General features: G+C 45.4%; 1 protein-coding gene across 2 annotated transcripts in view; it reads left to right on the forward strand.

Annotated features, from left to right (window-relative positions):
• The first annotated feature begins 8,084 nt into the window (after positions 1-8,084).
• NTRK2 (neurotrophic receptor tyrosine kinase 2) overlaps positions 8,085-18,038 on the forward strand; it is a 174,721-nt gene continuing 164,767 nt past the window's right edge. Inside the window, exons 1-2 of one of the 2 annotated variants that reach the window (XM_083464832.1) lie at positions 8,085-8,293; positions 8,512-9,007. In XM_083464832.1, the coding sequence (XP_083320958.1) occupies positions 8,757-9,007 (251 nt within the window). In that variant the 5' untranslated portion in view covers positions 8,085-8,293; positions 8,512-8,756. Of the gene's footprint in view, positions 8,294-8,505; positions 9,008-18,038 lie in introns of both variants that reach the window. The other variant, XM_083464833.1, reaches the window with a different exon arrangement.

The following is an 18,038-nucleotide window of genomic DNA, read 5'->3' on the forward strand; positions in this document are numbered from 1 at the left end:
GCTTTCCCCTTGCAAGGATTGTGGGTGTGGGTGTGATGGGGAATCTGCAGTACTGAAAGGCTCCAGGGACTGTGGTAAAGAGGAAAGCAGTGCTCCTGTGTGCAGAATGTGGACTGGGCCTTTTCTCCACCTCTTCTAATACTAGAGCTCAGGGTAATTAAATTAAAGTACCGTATTTTTCCATGTATAAGACTAGGTTTTCCCCCTTAAAAATAATGTCAAAAATGTGGGGGCATCTTATACACGGAGGCCATCCTCCCATTTTCTTAAATCGGAGTCCCTATTTTTAAAATCGGAGTCCCCATGTCTTATGCATGAGGGCATCTTATAGACAGAAAAATATGGTAATTCACATTAGATTCAGGACAGACAGTTGAGCTAAAGGTAGATATTTTACTGTCTTGTTCTCTGTGATAAGTAGGGTCAGAAATACTATGTGTCCTCTTCTTTTCAGTGTGTAGATGAAGAGCTAAATTTGAGGGTATGGGGGTCTCAACTAGATAGTGTATCAAATATGTGTGATTGTATTTACAGGTGTTAATTTTCTTTTTAAAAGCAACCATGAGGAGGGGATCCTCATCTAGATCTGGGCTTTGGCATGGGGGAAGGGGCCTTAACTCTTTCTTCCTGTACAGTTTTCCAGACAAAAATACACCCATTCAAAATTGCTGTTTCTGTTAATGTCCATTTCTCTTATGGTGAAAATACCAGCTTGCTGGTGTGTGTGTGTGTGTGTGACCAAGAAAACAGCATGGGGGAAAACCCCATCTCCTTCGTGCAATGGTTCCAATCCAGATCAGCTTTTAGTGGTTTTGTTTTTTAAAGAAAAAGATCACGCATTTTGTCTCTTATTATGATGTATGACTAAGCTGGATGTGGAACCCAGGTCACTCTCCTAAAAGTCACCATTGGCCAGTTGTGTTGGATAAAACATTAGACAGGAAGCAGTCTTCTTTTGAAATAACCCCACAGCTCTCATTTGTATTTAACTATCATATATGTATGATCCTGTTTCTAGGTTCTGTCACTAGATGCAGAAATAGTATCTAGGATGGGGCTATGGGGATGCCAGTGGGTTGTCCACATCAAATGGGGTCAGTTCTCAATAGCTCCTGTGTGTTTCATGGAACAAAGGCCAACAGTGTCCTGAAATTGCCTTCTCCCTATAAACTACAAGAACACAGGAAGATGCCTTAGACTGAGCCAAACTATTTGTCCATCCAGCTTGGTGTATTGTCTACAGTGATTGGCAGTGGCTGTCCAGGGTTTCAGGCAGGAGAAATTTCAAGCAAAAGCCCTACATGGAGATGCTGGGGACTGATGGGGGGGGGGGCTTCTGATAGCCAAGCATGTACACTGAGCTATGGGCTTCCCCCTGACGGCTGCACAAAACCCAAGGCTTTCCCAATGCATTTGGGCATCTAGGTAAGAATAAAATGTTCCCCACCCTCTTTGACATACGGCAGTTGGATGGGCTGGCAGTTGAATGGACTTCAGCACTGGGACAGCGTCTTCTCCTAGGCCTGAGGGCAACAGGCTAGCTCTGTCCTACCTTCCCAGAATCTGATGCCTGAGGCAGCTGCCTCCCCCTGCCTAATGGGAGGGCCGGCCCTGTATTCCTGTAACAAACAATGGGGGAAACGACCTGTTACACACATTTGCATGTAACGGTGCCTTGCTTGAGGGTTTTATGCTTCTTTTCTTTTTAAAGAAAAGCAGATTCAGAAGGTCTCATCCCCTCGAGGGATCCCTGCAATATATGTGCTCTCTCTTTGCCCTCCTGCCCACTGTGATTATGGGCTTTTCACTATTGAGGAATAAAGGTGATGAAGATAGCTTTCTCCATCAGATTCTATATTGATTGTATAAACATTAGCTTGTCTAACATTATTAAACATGATCTAATTAATCAATATGATATGACTACTTTGACATCAGGGCGTATTTGAACTTTTCTGTTAAATAGCTCAGGTTCCTGGACTCTTAGAAATAAGAGACTGAAAATGCCTATGAGATGATTTAGCTTGATCATGGCCGCACAGGATTATTCTTACAATATAATTTCGAGAGCTTTGCCTACCTTAGTTTAAATATCCCTGGAGACTGAGCTTCCAGTAAGCTCCAGATTACCAGAAAATGGGCATTAAGAACAAGCTCGTTTTGCATTAAAAGCAATAGCCTCATCAGCACTTTATATTCTGATTCTTTATCCTAAATGTAAATATGTAAATAGGCTGAGGTAGGGGTGGTAAACTATTTTTCCTCTCAAACCTAAAAACAAATGTTTATATGCAATAATCGATATTGAAGGACATAATCCATACCAATTTTCCAGTTTTCACAGAGGTAACGAACATATGTATGGGTTGTACCTCTTCAAACTGAAGGTTGCAGTTAATTGGGTAGATTGCTGCTCCACCCCCCCCCCAATCACTCCCCATAGAGAACAAGGGAGAGCTGTGAACAGATTTGCCATAGTTTTTTTAAAATGGATAAATACAGTTGTGAGGAGGAGGCAGCAAATCAAATTGGTACTGTGGTGCTGAGGGAGGTATTTTTTTACCCTTCTGTCCATGCCATTCTCTTGATCCAGATTGTGCCCTTGCTTCCTGTGTCTGCATTTTTTAAAAGTGTAAGATCCACTTACAGTGCCAGGTCCAACTAAGCTGGCCATTTGATCTCAAGAAGAAGAGTTCTACCCTATCTGGGCATGTTAGTTTTAATGATGGATGAATTTGTTTGTTTCTTTTTGAAATGTATGAAGAAGCATTGCATTATCTGAACCTGCACCTGCAATCCAAAGTCTAAAGGAAGTGGTAACTATTGGATGTCTAACAAATTGAATAAATAAACAAAAACAATTAAATCAAGTTGTATATCCCAGGTACAGGTTTGCCACGTAGTGAGGTCCACATAATGCATGTTGTTGTTGTTGTTTAGTCGTTTAGTCGTGTCCGACTCTTTGTGACCCCATGGACCAGAGCACGCCAGGCACTTCTGTCTTTCACTGCCTCCCGCAGTTTGGTCACACTTATGCTAGTAGCTTCGAGAACACTGTCCAACCATCTCGTCCTCCGTCATCCCCTTCTCCTTGTGCCCTCCATCTTTCCCAACATCAGGGTCTGTTCCAGGGAGTCTTCTCTTCTCATGAGGTGGCCAAAGTATTGGAGCCTCAGCTTCAGGATCTGTCCTTCCAGGGAGCACTCAGGGCTGATTTCCTTAAGAATGGAGAAGTTTGACATAATGCATAGGTGATCATTACACGGACTTAAGAAGAAGAAAGAAACCTAACAAATGTCATTGTAGGGGGAAACTGCCAACTTGATATGGGTGGGGTGGGGTGGGGTGAGGTGGACTATTTGAACTTATTTTCCAAATAAAATCACCCACTGTTTCTCCCAAGGGAGCAAGTGGGGAAGGAGTGAGCTGATCAATAAAAAGGCATGGAAGTTAAACGTCCCCTGCAACAGAGCTGCTGCTCCCATCAAGTTCGTAGCCTGACGATCACCACAGCTGCGTTTCATAAAATGTTAGATCCTGCATATAGCATGTAGTTTGGCAGCAAGAAACTAGACTACTGTTAAGTGCTTTGACAGTACAATCCTATACATGTCCTATACAATGGGGCTTACTCCTAGTTAAGCGAGTATAAGATTTCAGTCTTACTTAAGTCACTGTGATTTCAACAGGAGAAGAAAGCATAATTTTCTCCCATTGAATAAACAGTACCATGCCAAAACATTTAAAGCTTAAAATTCCTATTAATATTTCATGCTGAACTTTGGGTATAGCCACTCAGTCAGTCTCAGTCAGTTTTATTGCACATAGCCAAAGGCTGCCACAATGTACACAGAATTATTTGACAATTAAAAGAAAATATACTGAATTGGTAAAAAAAGACTTAAAACATTTATATTATCAAAACATTATGTACTCTAAACAAAGCTATAAAAGTACCCCAATGTACAAATAAAAACATTAAACAATAAAATTCATAAGCTAAAATCATCACATGGTCACTAATGTTAAAAACAATATCAATTAATACAGTGTGCAATTTATACTCAGAGTTTGGTGACAAAGATAGAGCATAGCCTGAGGTAGATAGATGGGATCAAATAAATTCATCTCCTTTACAGTCAGTGGCTACCTTGGCTATATAATTTGCTCTAATTTTCCTAGCAGCAGTTGCAAAAAGTGCTACCCGCCAGGTCACATACTTGTCTGTATAGCCACTCAAACATACTATGTTGTATCTCTGCTGAATGGATCAGCCATAGATGGGAACAAATGTATTTTAATGACAAAATGTGAATTTCATTACTGCAACCTGAATCTGATGAAATTTGAATTATGCTCAGATTAATGGGAAGACCTGAATCTTTATATTTCACATTCCTTTCAGCTCTTACAGAAAGTTGATCATAAAATCCTTTTCCGGAAAAGGAAAGGATAGAATCATTTCTTGTCACATCAAACTTCATGAGCAACAAAGAACACGAAAGGATCAAATATGCTGAACAAAGAGAAGAGGGCAAAGGTATGTTCTCTGTTGCCCCAGAAGGCCATGAATCCCAAGTGGAGAGAGGGCAGCTGTGCTTTCAGGCTTCCGAAAGACATCTGGTTGGCCACTGTGAAATAACAGGTGGGCAAATCTGTCAATTTCAGTTTGCCTCAATTTCTCATTTTTCCATTCTTAAGTACCCCTGACCATTAGGTCCAGTCGTGGCCGACTCTGGGGTTGCGGCGCTCATCTCGCTTTATTGGCCGTGGGAGCCGGCATACAGCTTCCGGGTCATGTGGCCAGCATGACTAAGCCGCTTCTGGCGAACCAGAGCAGCGCGCGGAAACGGTGTTTACCTTCCTGCTGGAGTGGTACCTATTTATCTACTTGCACTTTGATGTGCTTTTGAACTGCTAGGTGGGCAGGAGCTGGGACCGAGCAACGGGAGCCCACCCCTTCACGGGGATTTGAACCGCCGATCTTCTGATCAGCAAGTCCTAGGCTCTGTGGTTTAACCCACAGCGCCACCCGCGTCCCAATTCTTAAGTACAGTTCTCCACATTTCCACAATATCTTCCTTTTTTAAAATCCTAATGGAAATCCAGCAGCTTTTTAGTAATTCTCCTAACATACACATTTTACTATGCAATTTTGCCCAATGGACACCTTTTTTTAAAAACACAACAACCAATTTCTACTAATACCTGGATTTTTATGCATGCTTTACCATGGCATATGCACTTTTGTTCACATTACCTGGCTGCAGAACTACACTGCAAAATTCAGGGAAGTGCAAATTTCCAAATATTTATGTGTTTTGGCTCATGCATTGTTTTGGAAAGCGTGAATTAGGTAGGTTCACCTTTAAATGTGAACTGAATCTAATTTCTTCCCCATCCCTGACCTCAGACGAGTTTTTAAAATGATTTGTATTGTGTATCACTATTCAAAGTGATGGTGGGAAGTCAAAAGTTCTAACATCACATATTTGGACCCTCAAGAATTCTAAAGTAGCTTTTTTGGACCTCCATATATCTTTTGGAGTACAGTAAATGTATAGCAGGCTTTTGGTTTTTTAAAAAAGACCTGCTTATTTCATTTATATCCCACCTTTTTCTCCAAGGAGCTGAAGGTGGTGTGTGTGAACCTCCACATCCACATCCAATCTCAACATTAGGTTGGGAGGCAGTGACTGGTCCAAGGTCACTTAGTAAGCTTCATGGTTGAAGTGGGAATTTGAACCCTGGTTTCCCAGGGTCTTGGCCTTACACTCTAACCCAGGGGTCAGCAAACTTTTTGTGGGGGGCTGGACTATTTTTTTTTGGGGGGGGGTGAACAAATTCCTATGCCCCACAAATAACCCAGAGATGCATTTTAAATAAAAGGACACATTCTACTCATGTAAAAACACACTGATTCCTGGACTATCCATGGGGCGGATTTAAAAGGCGATTGGGCTGGATCCGGCCCCTGGGCCTTAGTTTGCCTACCCATGCTCTAACTCCTGCACCACACTGGTTGCAGAGCTGTTGCCCATAGTGCTGTCAGGGCTAGACTTTGGGGCCGAGGTCTGGACCCCCACTCAACAGACTGAGCAGGAGGACCCCCAAAGCAGCAGGGAAGTGAATACCCATTACCATCTCAATGTGAGGGGCTCCCATAAGACAATTAAGATTGCCTAACTGCACCACCATTTGACCTTTTAGTGTGTCTGCTGCTGAATTATTGCATTTCTCCAGAGCTCAAGATGAACTATCTCACCAGGAATCCTGGGCAATACTTCAGTTAAAGGGAAAGCAAAGCAATATATGAAGGAAGCCTCATGTAAAATTATTTATGTGAAGGAGGAAATGGCTGCAGCAGCATCAGCTCTGATCTCATCTGTGCTAGCAGAGGGATCCAGTAAGCTCTTTCGGACGCTTATTACAAAGGGGCAGGTATCCTCATTATTGTTCAGGCAGAAAGCGTATAGTCTTAATGTGTGTGCACGGAGGGAAAGAGACGACTTCCATCCTCCCACAGATCTAGAGAGATGTGAATCAGTGGCGTAGCGTGGGGGGTGCAGGGGGGCCGGCCGCACCGGGCGCAACATCTGGGGGTTAGGGTTAGGGGGCGCAAATCCACGGGTTAGGGGGCACAAATTACTTGCCTTGCCCCGGGTGCTGACAACCCACGCTACGCCACTGATGTGAATTAGTCGTGAAGCCTTTCGACTGGTTGCTTTCCCCCTGCTACTGATGTGCTGCAAAGCATCTCTCTCTGTCGCCACGCGCGCGGGGGATCGGCTGCTGAGCGTGCGCGCGCGTGACAATCCAGGATTGTGGGCGGCTTCCTCGTGGAAAGCAGAGGCGACCTTCGTCTGTCCGTCCCCCCCCCCGTCCCATCTCTGACAGGATCCCCATGTTACTCCCGCAGCACCGAGGGAGCCGCAAAGACGCGCCTTCACCCGCCTGCCCGTTCCCACCAGCGCTTCCCACTTCGGACACGGGGTGGCGCCAGAGCTCGCCGGTGGCGCCGACGGCACTGCGGTGGATTTTCCTGGTCCCTTTTTCCGAGATGACTGCGGAGAAGGGATGGCGGACGCGGGAGGGAGCCGACCTGCGGGGAAAGGCAGATGCCACGGCCAAGCGCTTTCCACGCCCGTCATCCATCGCTCTCTCTCTCTCGCTCGCCCGGTTGTTAAAAAACGATCACGTTCCATTATCCCGGCATCAAGGAGAATCCCGTTTTCCTGCGTTCCCTGCCCCGTTCCTACGCGCGTGTCTGCTCCCTGCGTACACGTGACAGCGGGAGGCGCCTCTCGGCCTGGCCTGCGGGGATGGGGGGGGGGGGATCGGGCCTCTTCGCGGGTCCCGATCCTACGTCTCCGGCGAGGCGATCTCGAAAAGAGCAGCTCATCGCCTTAACCTGGATCAGGGACCTGCGGGGGCCAAAATTGCTGCAGGAGGCGGCGGCGAGGGGGCGCGTGTGTGGAAGCCCCCCAGGCGAATCCCTCGCCGCCTCCGCCATGTGGGCTACCCGGGCGCCGAGAGGGGCGAAAAGACGCCCGCCGACCCCCCCCTTCCCGGTCCTCCTTCCTCTCTCCCGCCGATCTTCGAGATCCTTTTCGAGCCAGTGCGTGGCTTTCGATTCCGATCACGTCTTTGCGTCTTTCTTTCTTGGGGGGGGGGGGAAAGCGGGCAGGGAAAGGGGGGGGGCCGGCGAGTGCTGCTGCGATTTGCACAGCGGAGGGAGGCGGGAGGGTTGTCAACAACAACAACAACCACAAGCATCTCTCCCCCCCCCCCCACCACACGCCAGACACGGGGAAAGGTGTTTTTGCGGAGGGCGGCGCGCACTCCCGCGGCCGCCCCGGATGCGCGCGCGCGGCCAGATCCCCGCCTGACTAATGGGCGCTTCTCTCCTGCGAAGCAGCCCCCGCCTCGCTCGCTCGCTCCCTCCCTCCCTCCCCCTTTTTATTTTGGATTTGAGGCTGGGCTCTCCCCCCCCCCCTTTTTCTTTTTTGGTCAAGGAGTTTCTACCCCTCCTTGCGTCAGCCTCACGTCACTTGGCCGGTGGCAGCCCCCGAGCTCTGGGGCTGGAGCCGCTCTTCGCCGCGGCGAGGGAAGGAGGAGGAGGGAGACGGCGGCGGCGGCGCGTGGGGCAGCGAAGCCTCCTTCTCCCCCCACCGCAAACCCCCCCCCCACACACGCAGCCCGCTCCCTCCCTGCGGTGTCGGCCCACAGAAGCCGGGCAGGAGGGCGGCTGACCAGGCGGCGGCAGCAGCGGCAGCTCCCCCGGGGCTCCTAGGTAGGAGCGCGGCGGGCACCTGGCTGAGGAGAACAGCGGGCTGGGGATGCGGCGCCCCGCTTATTCTCCTCGGGGCAAACGACGCGCGCGCAGGGCGGGAAGCGGGAGGGGGGCGCGCGCGCAGGGGGGGGCGGCAGGCGAACCCTCGCGCGCCTTTGCCCGGCTGACCCTCACGGGGCGCTTCTCTCTCCCTCCCTCTCTCTCTCCCTCAGCCTCAGCCGGTCTCCTCCTCTCGCCTCAGAGGACTTCTCCCCGGCCGACGGAGCGCAGGAGGCGCAGTCGCCGCCTAGGGGCCAGGCAAGAAGGCGGCCGCTGAGGCGGCGGCGCTACTGGTCTTCGCGCGGGAGCCTCGACGATGCCCGAGTGACTGGCTCCGCTGGATTGATTGCGTTTGGCGGGCGGGAGGGCGAGCGCCAGGCCAGCAGCAGCAGCAGCAGCAGCTTCTTCCTCGGCGTCGGCCGGCATGGGAGCCTGGCCCAGGACGTGGTGTTGGCGGCGGCAGCAGCAGCTGCACGGCTCCCCTCGGCCGGCGGCCCCCCGCTTCTGGAGCTTGTGGTGGCTGGTGCTGGGCGCCTGGCGGGGGCTGGTGGCCTCGGCTTGCCCCGCGTCGTGCACGTGCAGCGCCGAGCAGATCTGGTGCCTGGAGCCCGCCGGGAACCTCACGTCCTTCCCGGTGCTCGGCAAGAGGAGCGCGCCCGAGAAAGTCACCGACATGTGAGTGGTCCGGGGCGGCCGGGGGGCGGCGGGACCGAGCGGGGAGGCTCCGACGCCTCTCTCGGTGGAACAACCGTTTCCCAATATCCTATCAGTAGCACCATGTCACATAGATAGGTACATGCTTACATACACACGCGTGTATCTGGCGTGTGCGCAAACTAAATAAGGCAATCCTTTCAGATTTCTGAATGACGCAGACAGGTAGCTTCCTAATTTTTATTTCCAATAGCACCCACTTTTATATGCCAAATGGCCATTCAAACCCATTCTTTTGGTGTGTCTTTTTTTTAAAGCATTCATCACATTAAAGGCTCGTGATTCTTCCCTCTCTTTTAACAACACACACAATATCTCATAGCAGCAAACCTATAAATTCGGACTAGGCATATCTATTTTTATCTGCCACAGGTTTTTTATAGTCACCATTCTGGTGCTGTGACCCTATGCCAGTAGACCGCTTCTGTCCACCCTTAGAGAATGGAGTCACATAAAGACTAACCACTATGTTTGCCTCTGTGCAGCGCCAGCGACAGTCTTTTGTAGCTAGTAGGCATGAGAAGGATGGACACCCTTGCGTTGTGAGCTGCTCATCTGAGCATGATAAGGGTTTTTTAAACCTCTTTTTGGCATCTCTTTCAGAAAATCTTTCTGCACTACCAAAACATTTCACTCCATTCCTGTGTATTGGAAAAAGGCATCCTAGCTGTAGGCAAATGGGCTGTTCCTAAGGAGATTCTGCGTTAAGGAAACTGTCTGAGACCTTTTGTAAAGGCTGTGTAAGACGAGATGGTCTCTGTATAGCTATGCACTTGCTCAAAAGGCAACTCACTGGAAGCCTAAAAGCCTCGGCTGATCTAATTTAGATTTGACTTTCCCTGAGATATAATTTGGAAAGCATTTAGCTTATAAATCTTAATTGCCCACAGTCCAATTTGCTGGGAATAAACTAGATGATAAAGCAATAAAGGACATGGATTGGTGTTCATTTTAGTACAAGGCTAGTATTCTGTTACAAACCTGCTGTCAGATTTTGCTGCGGAGAGAGGCAGGAGAACTTGAACATTCCTGCTTATTATTGGGTTTTCACAAGCTGTTAGTGTTCTAAAAATAAGAGGGAACAAGGGCATATAGGCTAGCTGTGTGTAGTAGGCAAAAACCAAAACACTGTTTGTATCATTTTCGTTCAGAGACAAGAAAAGCAGATGAGATTTATTTTCTCTTCTTAGACTTTACCTGTTTTCATGTTTCCTTAACAGTGTAGATGGTGTGTTTTGTTCTCACTTGCTGTTACATATTCTTCCATATAAAGTATATGAAGAATTGTGTAACAGTAGTACTGTAAATAAAGAATTCCTTACTTTTCCTTCCTCTAGGATAGGTTCTTAGGTTCCCAAATTGTGGTGTGGGCCTCCCCTTTGGGGGCATAGGAAACTTTGCATGGAAGCCATGCGTATACCGATGAGTGACAGGAACGGTGGGCTCATCTCTCATACCACCAACCAAGAATTGGGTGGGTTGAATGCCCTGCAGCAGAGGACCATCAACGATAAATACTGGGTTTGTGGGGTAACTCCTGTTTGCCCAATTGAATGAGAGAAAGAAGCTTGAAAGGCTGCCGTGTTATTTCAACAATATTTCCTTGTATTTGATCAGAAATGTTCTCCTCTAGCACACAAGCTCATTTGTAGAAAAGAATTGGTACTGCATTAGTGACTTGGGGTGTCAGGAAGGTAAAGTAAGTTTCAGTCGGGGTGGAGGGCAAATTCAAAAAGTTTGGGAAATTCTGGATTACACCATTGTATTAACCTTACTATTACTATAGCAAATTGAGTCCCTCTTAAAAATTAGAGCTGCTGGATTATTTTAATTGGAAAGTACTTTGTTTAGCTTCTCTTTTAGAACACAATGCTGATTTATCAACCCAGGCTTCTTTCCCTCTTAAATAGGGAGCTGAGTATAGACTATATACTACAATAAGAGAAAGCTGTAAATCAAGAGATGCACAAGATTGCTAAAGACATTGTATTCACTCTTCCACATTGAGTGCATTGTTTATTTGCAGAATTTCAAGATACGTGGTTGTGTTCAAGAAGCATTTTTAAAGTTTTTCCTTTGCGGTTTTTTTTTTAGCTGAAAAATCCATTATCTTCATTATCAATTTCGTAAAAATCCTTGTTCTGGGCTGCCTATATACAGTTCATAGTAGTTCTTCTGCAGCATTTCCCAGTGCCTGGGTTTGGTAGAAAGTGATGGATTTGTTTTCTGTAACATTGTTCAAAGGGCTTATTTTTTTTTTGGCAGATCTTTCTTTGACAATAATAAAAGCACATATTTCAGAAGGTGACAGTGACAGTTTGTTTTAATGGTTTTTCGTTCATCTTCAACTCAAGAAAGGTGACATTGATTTGGTACCCCATCCTTTCACTAACATCATCAATCACGAAAAAATTATCCCCTTGTATTCTCTTCAATTATTTCTATTTAATCTAATTACCCTCAAAACATACAAGTTAGGTTCATTTCCTCCTTGCGTTTCTGAAGTTTGTTGGCAGTATTTGCCCCCCCCCCAACCCCTGTTACCACTATTTGATTTTGATACCATCTACATCATGAATTGATCATAGAGGAATGGCTAATTTCCCAGGAGATCTTATTGTACAAATTTAAGATACAAAGCATTGAAATTGGCCTTGACACTAAAGGATGAGCAGCTCAAAGTTGTTCATTATTACTCATTATTAAATGTGGCAATTATTTTAGGGTTTCTTTGTAATATTTATGTGGCAACTGCACCATAAATAAACCAATTCTTTATATGCGGCTTCCAAAACTACACACAAACTACATACATAATTGAATGTCACCTGCTAGTTCATCAAGCATTGAATAATAGCTTTTTTCTCTTATATGTGCTGCATGTTATAATAGGTAGAGTTTTGCATGCTTTTCCCATATAAAAAAATGTGATGTTCCTAACTTGTGATTTTCTTTTTCTTTAAAAATATTGGGAGTGATTTTATTGCATGTGTTTCCCTATGATTGATAAATCTCAGCTAATTTAGGAGACAAACTTTTTTTGTGGGTTTGTGGGGGACTTTAAGGCCTTGTTATTGGAGTCAGTGGAATTTTTCAGTAGAATAGGGGATACACTGTAAAATGGAGGGCTTGCACGGTTTCAACTTTCCCATGCTTTAGTATGGTACAACACAGGGAAGGCAGAAGGATGGAGGGTGGAGTAATTCGGTGGGTGGGAGGGTAAGATCAGCTCAGAATAGGTTGTAAATGTGAGGTTCTGATGTCCTACCTAGGTGAAAATGCTACGTTCTTTTGGCTGCCAGACATCAAGATAAATTACTGTTTCCTCACAGAAGCTGACATAGAACTCACAGGGTGGAAATAGAGAATATCATTGGCTTTATGTATGTGGTTTGGGACTGGGCTGATTGAACCAGTTAGGGAGAAGAAGGAATTTTGCCTAGAATCTTTTTAAAAAATCTCTCTCAGTAGATTATTCACAAACTTGCTTGTCTTTTTAATGAATACAACAGACATGGTCCTATAAGCCTGTGCTTATAATGAGATTGTGTTTGATTCTGTTCCTTGGGGTCCCGGTGTGGGCTTGAAAAGCTTTTGCTACGTATACACACTTGCAATGGTTATTGCTCCGTAATGGGCCATAATCTACTTCTGACATGATTGTTGCAGGTTATTGGCTACACAAATATTCTGATCTTTGCAGTGAGACACTGTAGTAGGGAAATTAATGTAGGCCTTGCTTAGCTGTTGTTGTTACTAACAGCTGAGGAACAAATGTAAGGCATTTGTTAAGACAGAGAATTCAAAATCCGCACTAGAGGCATTTCGAAGTAGATTCCCCCCCCCCCCCACAGTGGAATTTCTAGAGTTAAAACATTAACAAGATGGCTAATGGGCTTCTTAGAGTTCTTGATTAATATTTTCTCTTGTGCTAAAATATTCAGTTGCAAAAATCGGGGTAATGTCCTAGCTTATCCTATCAAACTATTTCCTTATATACTTCTGTATATTGTAGTAGCTAAGATTAGCAGTTCTTCTGTCAAGCTATTACTTCAGACAACCAACGTTTGAAATTAATTGTTCTATTTAAGAACGCATATAATGTGCCAACAAAAAAACAGGCAGCTATTCAACTCCTCGCCATAGCATTGAAAAAGCAGATTGTGTATGTGTATATTATGTATATCTAAAAGCCACAGCGTGAATTTGTAATGTGCTTGTAATGTAAACCACTTCAGACCTGTTAATAAATGAGGCACATTGTGCAATTTAAATAATAAATTATTTAGCAAGGTTTGTAAGCTTGTGCAGAAAGGGGGGGTGGGAGAGAGAGAGATGCTGTTTGCATTCCTGTGAAGCTTTGTCCTGTTAATTTCTTGGGTCTCTTCCATGTTTTGCTCATTATGCTCTTTGCGTAATACAATAAAAGCACCCTCATTCTTTTGCCCATTTGTTTTTATTTAATGGCCACTGCCAACTTCTAAAGAAAATTCTTCTGAGGTTGAATTTGTTTTCCTCTCTGGCGATTTGTGCACGTTGTGCACCTCCTCACCTTGTACCACTTGCACCAGACGCTGTTTTCTCCTCTTCGTGAGGAGGCAGCAGAAACACAGGCGAGAGCCTGAGACTTCTAGCAGGTTGCAATTTGTCCCAAGTAAGTATTAGCTGAACAGACCCAGATAAATGTCTTGATGGAGATAGAACGGACACCAGGCTGCATGTTGTGGTCATATCTATACTGATACTTCAGGCCAGAGAAATTTGCAATGGAGGATATCAAGCAGGCATTTTTATCTTCGTACTTTTATGTGCCTGGGAAATTATGTGATAGATTGCCTTGTAGTAACTTTTAAAGGGACAGTTCATTCATTTTTTAAAATAGCCAAGCTGTCTTAAGGTAAGTAGAAAACATTTGCAGGGCAGGGTTATCTAGGCAAGCTACTGGACATACAAGGTGGTGGGGGGGCTGCAGGAATATGAAGGGCCAGCTCCGCCCCCTTGATGATGCTGTGCATGCCAGCAACTCTTTTCAGTGCAAAGTCAGGCAAGGGGGTCTCCTGAATCTCACAAAGGGTTTCCAATGGGGTTAGAAACCCTGATGGGCCATGTTTCCCATTACCTTATTGAAAACATTTCAGATGATGAAGGGGGCCTTCTTCAGACTCAAATCAAGTTACTGGTGCATGTTGTGCTGTCTAGGGGCAGACGACGTGTTTCACAGAAACACCTGAGGAGGTCTTCTAGCTTTTGCATTTTCACTATCGTGGTTGCCATGGCCCCCTGTTGACCTTTCAACCTGTTTTGACATGGGATTGATGATGCCCAATATTGCACTGGGAAAAGCTAAGCTCCAGAAGACAGGGAGCACAACACTTTTAATGGGGCATCTTGCAGGATTCATTTTGTAAGGTGTGAAACATAAAGGTAAAGGTACCCCTGACCATTAGGTCCAGTCACGGACAACTCTGGGGTTGCGGCGCTCATCACAGATAACTGTAAATAAACTGATATTGGTTCAATTTTTTTTTATATTGTTGTATTGTTTGTTGTGATGGCTTAGACTACTCACGTAAGTAGTTGCTTATGGGACAAAGCACTGGTACTTCTGAGTAGCTCCTCTTCCTTTTTGCTCAAGAAAAAAGGTGTGAGTCAGATCTTTTCAAAAGACATCTATACTAGTACTGTCTAAAGCAGAGTTAAGACCATGGGTAGGCAAACTAAGGCCCGGGGCCCGGATCTGGCCCAATTGCCTTCCAAATCCAGCCTGCGGATGGTCCAGGAATCAGTGTGTTTTTACATGAGTAGAATGTGCCCTTTCATTTAAAATGCATCTCTGGGTTATTTGTGGGGCCAGCCTGGTGTTTTTACATGAGTAGAATGTGCCCTTTCATTTAAAATGCATCTCTGGGTTATTTGTGGGGCCAGCCTGGTGTTTTTACATGAGTAGAATGTGCCCTTTCATTTAAAATGCATCTCTGGGTTATTAGTGTGGCATAGGAATTTGGTCATTCCCCCCCCCCACATATAGTCCAGCCCCCCACAAGGTCTGAGGGACAGTGGAGTGGCCCCCTGCTGAAAAAGTTTGCTGACCCCTGATAAAGACACTGTGAACCTTGATTTAGTGCTAAAGAAGCCCACCATCAATTTTCAGATAATTGTTAACCCAGAATAGCCTTATTCAACCAGGAAAAAAATCCAATGGTTATGATTGCACCAGCTTTCACATTGTATTGGTTCAGCCACACGTCACTGTATTTATCTATGGAACTTTAAAAATTGGACTCTAGTCATGCTTATCACAATCACCATGGGAACCTCTTCTCTGTGGAGAGATCTCATGCCTTGTGGTAAGCACCTGAGGGCCAGAAACACATGTGCAGAGCTAATTGTGTGGGTCCTTCTCAGAGGCGGATTTAGGGAAGTGCGACTGAACTGGTCGCACTGGTGTGGAGCCTTGAGGGTGTTGCAGGAGGCGCCACAACCAGTCCATTTTTCTGGGGGGAAGCAGGGGTACGCATAACCCTAAACATTTTGTGAATCTAAGTTTGGCCTTATTGAGGGGCAGTATTTCAATATGAGTAGGAAAATGAGAGTACCCCTAAACATTCTTTAGGGGGGGAAAGCACCAGCCACAACTATAATGTAGAATGGAGGGTGAAAGGTAGGGGGCGCCAGATTTTGGAATTGCATATGGCACTGCTGGAATTTGAGATCCCAAGGTCTGCCACTGCTTCCCACCCAGAGGAGTAGTGAGAAGAAACTGTGCAGCTGTTACTGCTAAAACAGTAACATGGGCTCTCATTATGGGGGGAAAGATCCTATGATACTAGATATGGACAGCACTGCAAACACAACTGTTGTGGGGTACTGTTTAAATGCATAATTCATCTAATAGTAGACTTGGGTAGTGTCCATAGAGCAGCAAGAGAGGGGTATTAGCATGCATCAGGGCACCTCAAAGATTGCAAAAGTATGAAATGCCATAAAGGTGGCAATTCCTTTGAAGAAATAGAAGATATAGAAGCATGATTAGTCGCACCAACAGGGTAAAGAACAGCTATCCGTGGGCTTTTATGCTTCTGAATGAAAAGATAACAACCGGGCAACTGACTTTCGGGTTTGGTGGGTGTGCATCAGTAAACGAGGGGAATTAAGACTAAGAGAGCTGAGTGGGGGGTGCTCGTGTAATCTCACTGTATACAAGTTGTACAAGTGATAATAAAGTATTTCGATTCCTCCCATCACCCGTGTTTCACCAGACCAGTGAAAACTGAGTACATACTTGGTACCCATGGAGCTTTGAGTGCCAGTTGGAAAATAAAAATAAAAGATGGGAGGGGCAGGGGGGAGGAAGATGCCTTCCTCATCACTCAGGGAGGACTGCAGTGGTGTAGCGTGGGGGGGGGTGCAGGGGGGCCGGCCGCACCGGGCGCAACATCTGGGGGTTAGGTTTAGGGGGCGCAAATCCACGGGTTAGGGGGCGCAAATTACTTGCCTTGCCCCGGGTGCTGACAACCCACGCTACGCCACTGGAGGACTGGCTGACTGGAACTCTGAACAGGAGCGCTTCTGTTTGGAGGTGGGTATACAATGCAACATTATGTTGCGGATCCCACTTGTTCAGTTTTGATAACAAACCAGGAATCTTTTCATGACTAAATTGTTTTGCCTCACTATTTTATCTGGGATTTCTTATTTGCTTAAGAGGATTTTCTTGTGGTGCTGCCATTTTAGTCAGTGTGTAATGGTTGAAAAAAAAAAGGGCGATGTATCAGACTGTGTGGAATTTATGGATTAATTTATCAGAGTTGCCGAGGAAACCTTGCATAGTGTCTTGTAACAAAGAATGCCTCCTTTGCAGCACATAAGAAAATGATCTATAAAACAACTTCAAATTTTTAGTATGATTCTTCTTTTTACCAAATTCTTCCAAGAGATTCTGGCTTGGGAAAACTCAAATGATGTGCTCAGTATGAATTCAGATAAACACTGCTGATATATTATTGGAATGATAACTTTGGTTTCAGTCAGAATCTTTCTTTCTTTTTAATTTAGAATTTTTAGCATGGAGTGGCAAGAACAGAGGGAAGCTTAAACTGAATTAAGATAAGATAGAGATGCTGGCGATTGCTCAGTCTTAGGAGGAGCAGCTCTGTGTGTTATCGAGAAGGCCACTCTCCCCTTGTGCAGTGTGCTGTGTGTTTGGATTTTGGTTTGCTCTTGAGTCCATAGGGTGGGGCTATGTCCAGGAACCTATTTTTCCTTGGCTGGGCTGCTCCGTCTGCTGTGTCTACTAGAAAAATTTAACCTCTGAATGGCTTGGGATCTGTATAGAGAGACTTCCACCTTCCACAAGTGTTTCCCTGCCTTCTTCAATTATTTGAGGTAATCTTTCTCCATTTACTTGCTGTGTTGGGTGTTTAGACTGATGGTGAGATGGGCTGGAACCTTTTTGTTGCTGTTGTTCTAGTGCCACAGTTATAATCTCCTTCTTATGGTAAGCCGGGTAGTGTTCTTAGGGATTTTATGAAAAATTGTGACATTGTCTTTGGTTAAAAGTCCTACAGTGTGTAAGCTGATTTTAATTCTACTTGCAGATTGTACAGCTGTTTTACAACTTGCAGTTTTGTTATTGTTCATAGAATTCGTAATGCCTGTAACCTGCCTGGAATTAATAAAGAAGCATGGGATATACTTTTGCAAATGAATTAGTTGTGTATAGTTTTGATATGGGTCGTGGAATATGAAGGAAGTAGTCATTCAGGACAGAAAAAAATGGTCTTTTCACACTGATGACATGTTTTGAAATAGATCTCATTGATTGTGAGAATAGACTCTTACTATAATAAAGTAAGGGACACGGGTGGTGCTGTGGGTTAAACCACAGAGCCTAGGGCTTGCCGATCAGAAGATTGGCGGTTCGAATCCCCGTGATGGGGTGAGCTCCCTGCTCCTGCCGACCTAGCAGTTCGAAAGCACGTCAGAGTGCAAG

The sequence above is a fragment of the Podarcis liolepis genome (assembly GCF_965112155.1).
Source record: "Podarcis liolepis genome assembly, chromosome: 11".
In the NCBI taxonomy this organism is placed as follows: domain Eukaryota; kingdom Metazoa; phylum Chordata; class Lepidosauria; order Squamata; family Lacertidae; genus Podarcis; species Podarcis liolepis.